This window comes from Hippopotamus amphibius, chromosome 8 (assembly GCF_030028045.1).
Source record: "Hippopotamus amphibius kiboko isolate mHipAmp2 chromosome 8, mHipAmp2.hap2, whole genome shotgun sequence".
In the NCBI taxonomy this organism is placed as follows: domain Eukaryota; kingdom Metazoa; phylum Chordata; class Mammalia; order Artiodactyla; family Hippopotamidae; genus Hippopotamus; species Hippopotamus amphibius.
Window position 1 is genome coordinate 54,114,357 of NC_080193.1, and position 4,792 is coordinate 54,119,148.

At 46.8% G+C, this 4,792-nt stretch overlaps 1 protein-coding gene across 1 annotated transcript; it reads right to left on the minus strand.

Moving 5' to 3' along the window:
* Positions 1–2,607: 2,607 nt before the first annotated feature.
* LOC130859061 (zinc finger protein 384-like) lies at positions 2,608–3,878 on the minus strand. The gene has a single exon (XM_057746348.1). The coding sequence runs from the start codon at positions 3,646–3,648 to the stop codon at positions 2,887–2,889; it is 762 nt and encodes a 253-aa protein (XP_057602331.1). The 5' UTR covers positions 3,649–3,878; the 3' UTR covers positions 2,608–2,886.
* Between the last annotated feature and the right edge of the window lie 914 nt (positions 3,879–4,792).

Sequence of the window (4,792 nt, forward strand, 5' to 3'; positions counted from 1 at the left end):
AGTGGACCATTTTCTTTATGTGGGCAGCACCCTGTGTTGCAGGACTTCCAGTGTTCCCAGCCCTGCTCACCAAATGTCAGGGAACAGGGGAGCGGCCATGTGACAACCAAACCAATCGTTCCCACATTTCCAAATACCCTCGTTGAGAAGTGTTAGGTCTATTTCAATCCTCAGGCGGGTACTCTTTCTTTAGAGGAGGGTTTGGGTGAAAACCGAATAAACTATGCATAAGCGAGGCAGAGTCACGGTGAGACAGTTCTATCTGCAACAGTGGTTCTGCGTTTTTTCCCCCACTTCCATACCATTCGCGTGCACAATCCATGCCCATCAGTAACAGCTCTCATTAAAAGGACTCCCTCCCCATTTATTTAGGAAAGAGTCAGGGGTTAAATTTGAAAAAAACCTTTCCTTAGATTTAGCACATAAGCCATTCCTACCCCCTACCTCTGATTGAGTGTCCCTGGTCAGTCACAAGTGCATTGACTAGGAAGCCTATTTGTTATGAAATAGCTGTTATATTATGCAAGCCATTTAACCTCTATATGTCTCAACTACCTCATCTACAAGATGGGGATAATAATCTATGTTCTATGAACTTCATAGGGTTGTCAGAACAAAACTATAAATATAAAAGCACTTTGAGGAGTTTAAAGCATAGTAGATAAAATTGTACAACTGCTATAAAAGACAGGATAGAGATTTCTCAAAAAATTACAAATAAAACTACTATATGATCCAGCAGTCCCACTTCTGGGAATTTCTTCACAAGGGTGGCAAGCAGAGTCTTGAAGAGGTATTTGCACACTCACGTTCATAGCAGCACTATTCACAATAGCCGAGAGGTGGGTGAATAGTTAAACAAAATGTGGTGTATACGTATACAATGGATATCATTCAGCCTTTAGAATGAAGACACCCCTGTCACGTGCTACACCATGGATGAACCTTGAAGACATTATGCTAAGTAAAATAAACCAGTTGCAAAAAAAGACAAATATTGTATGACTCCACTTATATGAGGTTGCTAAAGTAGTCAAATTCATAGAAACAGAAAGTAGAATGGTGGTTTCCAGGATCTGGGGGGAGAGAGGAAAAAGGGCGTTACTGTTCAATAGGTATAGAGTTTCAGATTTGCAAGATGAAAAAGCTCTGAAGATCTGTTTCACAATGTGAATATACGTAACAGTATTGAACTGTACACTTAAAAATGGTTAAGATGATCAATTTTATGCTTTTTACCACAATTAAAAAAATCAAGCTAGAAACAGAAGGTATTGTTATCAACCATAACACAGAGGTTGGAGGAACAGCAGGAGCACTTATTTATTTCCCAGTTGGGCAAGTTCTGTGAGTGGGTCCACTGCCCCTCGATTCCTCAGAATGTTTTGTAGAGGAACACATAAGGAGCAAAGAAGGTAGAGAATTAAATTTAAAAAGTAATTCTTAGAATGCGTAATATACTAGAATTCCCTAAGGAGGCCTTTTTGAAAATACACAGATTGGGATTCCTGACTGCAAATAATGGAAGTCACTCTGGTTAGCTGCATTAGTTAGGATTCTCCAGAGAAACAGAACCAGAAGGACCAGTATATATGTACAAAGAGATTTATTTTAAGGAATCAGTTCACACCATAGAGGCTGCAAGTCCAAAATCTGCAGGGTGGGCTAGTAGGCTAGAGGTCCAAAGAAGAGTCAAGACTGCGACTTAGGTCTGATGGCTGTTTGCTGGCAGAATTCCTTCTTGTTGAGGGATAGTCAGGTCTTTGGTCTAGTCAGGCCTTCAACTGATTAGATGAGGCCCACCCACACTGGGAAGAGCAATCTTCTTTACGCAGAGTCGACTGGTTCAAATGTAAATCTCATCCACAAACACCCTAGTAGCAACATCCAGAATAATACTTGACCAAATATTTGGGTGCTGTGGCTCAGCCAAGTTGACATAAAATTAGCTATCACATTAGCTTAAGCAGAAAAGACATTCACTGAAGGTGTATCATGGACCTTCCTGATCCCTGGGAAGACCGAAGAACCAGGTTGGAAACTGGGCAGGAACTGAGATAGCCCAGGGAGTCAGCACCCCCAACTCATGCCTAACTGCGCAGCTGTCACTGCCTTGGTCACTGCTCCAGGAAACTGAACACCCAGCCTGCTGTACTGTCTCTAGCCCTCTGTCACTTGTTTCAGATCCAGCATCCTAGGTAGGAGCACCCCATGGACTGAGCCTAGTTTATGTGCCATGGCTACCAGGGGACCAGACAGTGAGCATCTGGCATATTCAGCTTTGTGGTGGGAGGCAGGCCCTACTTTCCACCAAGACACGCATTGGGGAATTTCCCAAGCAGAGGAAGGGGACTCAGATGTTGGCTGGTCAAGGAAATGATACTACATATATTTCCACTCCCAAACCAAGGAAATGTAAGCGTAGGTAGGCAAAAACCTTCCCCGGGTGATTCCAAGTCACTTTCCCTCCACTTCCACTCCCATTGTTGTATATCTTGCTGTTTTAGAAACAATAGTTTTTTTTTTTTTTTTTTTTTTTTCCTATTCGTTGCACCTTTTTATATGGACCCCTCCCATCATCCCAACCATGCAGGGCCAGGCAGGCTCAATGCTCAAATACGGCCCAAGAACCAGTGGATGGCAGACAGGTTAAGGTTAGGGGCTTACCAGAAAAGTTTTTTGGAAAAATAGGAGTGGAAAATGTAGAAAGCAAAAAGGAGCTGGAGACAAGAGTCTCAAACCCAGTCTAAAGCCTCATTACAAGAAAGAAATTCCATTATGTCACCCCAAAATAAGGCAATGCTGATGACCCCAAAAAAGGAAGGGGTGAAATGGGTCTGCATCCTGGAGAAGAGGCCCCAGAGAAGGGCTAGAAGCTTCACCTTCCTACCCCTCAACAGAACACCTGACATGCACGTGGACCTGAGGTGGAAGCTGCCAGAGTGCAGAGCCCGGTGGGGGCAGGGAAGCTGAGAGCCGCCCCCACCCTGCCCCTGGCTCTGACTCTGACCTGTAGGTCTTGCCGTCTTTCTGATGGTCATCGTCATCCTCAGGGGAGAGGACGTAAGGGTCGTTCATCTCGGGCAGCCCCGACTCCAGCATCCGCTTCTTCTTTCGGCCCCGGGGGGGTTTAGCAGCCACAGTGCCACCTCCACCGCCACCACCGCCTCCTTCTTCTGTTAGCGTCGATGCTACCTTCTTAGAGAGGTCAGGGACCACCTGCAGGGCTTGTGAGCCAGGGGGAAGAGCTGAGACAATCATGGGAGCCGAAATGGGGAAGGTCTGAGCTGACGAGGCCGTGGTCACGAGGGAGCCTGAGGGGGACGTGATAACCAAGCCGGGACCAGCAGTCATCAGTCCTGTCGACGGCACGGGGACCACCGTGATGTTCTGGGTAACAGACGCCTGGCTGTGTGGGGTCAGCTGGTCTGACTTGGACTCTGTGTCCATGCTGATGCCCGAGGGCAGGGACACCGAGGCAGGCACTGTCAGCAAGGTGGGGTAGTGGGGTGGAGCCAGCCCACAGCCCTTCTCTGGCAACAGCTGATCCTTCATCTTGTTGATGAACATCGTGTTCTCAATCTGTCCTGAGACCGTGGGGATGGAAGGCCAGAAGTACGGGTTAGAATTGAAGTGAGATTCTTCCATTCTACCCTCTCTCTCTCTTCCTCCTGTCGTCTTATTCCTTGTCCTTTCCAGGGCTCCTGAACTTTCCGGAAGTGGTGCTGCAGCTCGTGCTCCCGAGAACCCCGATTCCTCCACGCCCCCTCCCTCCCTCCCTCCCCCCCACTGGCTCGGAGTTGAGCCGCGGCGGAGAGAAGGCGGGAGCGCCGGAAACGAAAAGGGGGGAGGGAGGGAAATAGCAGTGTGGGGGGGGCGGCAATAGAAACAATAGTTTTGACAGTCATTATATTCTATTTACTTATGTTCTAATAACTATGAAACCATCATCAGGGCTCTGGCTAAGAATAAGAAAACCTGCCTCAATTCCCACTGTACCTATAGGCCTCACCCTGGTGTAGACTTAATGAGAATGCTCTTAGAGCCAAGAATCTGAGACCAATTCTAGCTGTCTTAATTAATTTATTGGGAGTACAGCAGGGCTTACCAACAGGAGACCAAAAGTGCAGATTTGGTGGCAGGCAGCAAACAAAGCGGTCCTGAGTGCTGAGAAGCTGGTGTTTCAGCAGTAATGGTCAGGCCCCAGCATCACCTCTGGGGCTGCTGGACTCTGGATTCCACTACCACCTCTTCTTAGTCAAGATTTAAAGGTCATGAGCCTGCCAGGCCACTTGTCCGTGCTTTGATTCCTGAGGAAAAATCTGGTCTTAGGATCTTTTTTTCTCTAAAATTATACACTAAGGGGAAATCCCCCCCAAGCAGAAAGGGCCAACACCAAACAAAATAACACAAGACACACACGCACACGCACATACACACACACACACACACACCCATGACTACAGTTCCAGGAATCAAAGCAGTGAGTGGCCCTGTCTATTTTTTTTTCATGGACCTCTTTGATTCTACATTGCCCTGTTTCACCATCTATCTCTAAATGATTTGTCCCTGTCTCTTCTACTGGTTCCTGTTCATCCTCTTGTCCTCTGTGGTTGTCATTAATGCTGTTCACCAGATAATTTCATTCCTACCCCTTTCGCGTACACGATTGGATTATACGTTCTCACCCTCCTGAGGTCACGTGTGGATATTTGTTTGTTTTATTTTGGCCAATGAAAAGTGAATGGACGTGACTTCCATGCGGAAGCTCTAAGAGTCTGTGCCTGATACG

Excerpts from the sequence above, each read along its gene's own strand:
- LOC130859061 (XM_057746348.1), bottom strand. The coding sequence starts at position 3,648 with ATGGAAGAATCTCACTTCAATTCTAACCCGTACTTCTGGCCTTCCATC.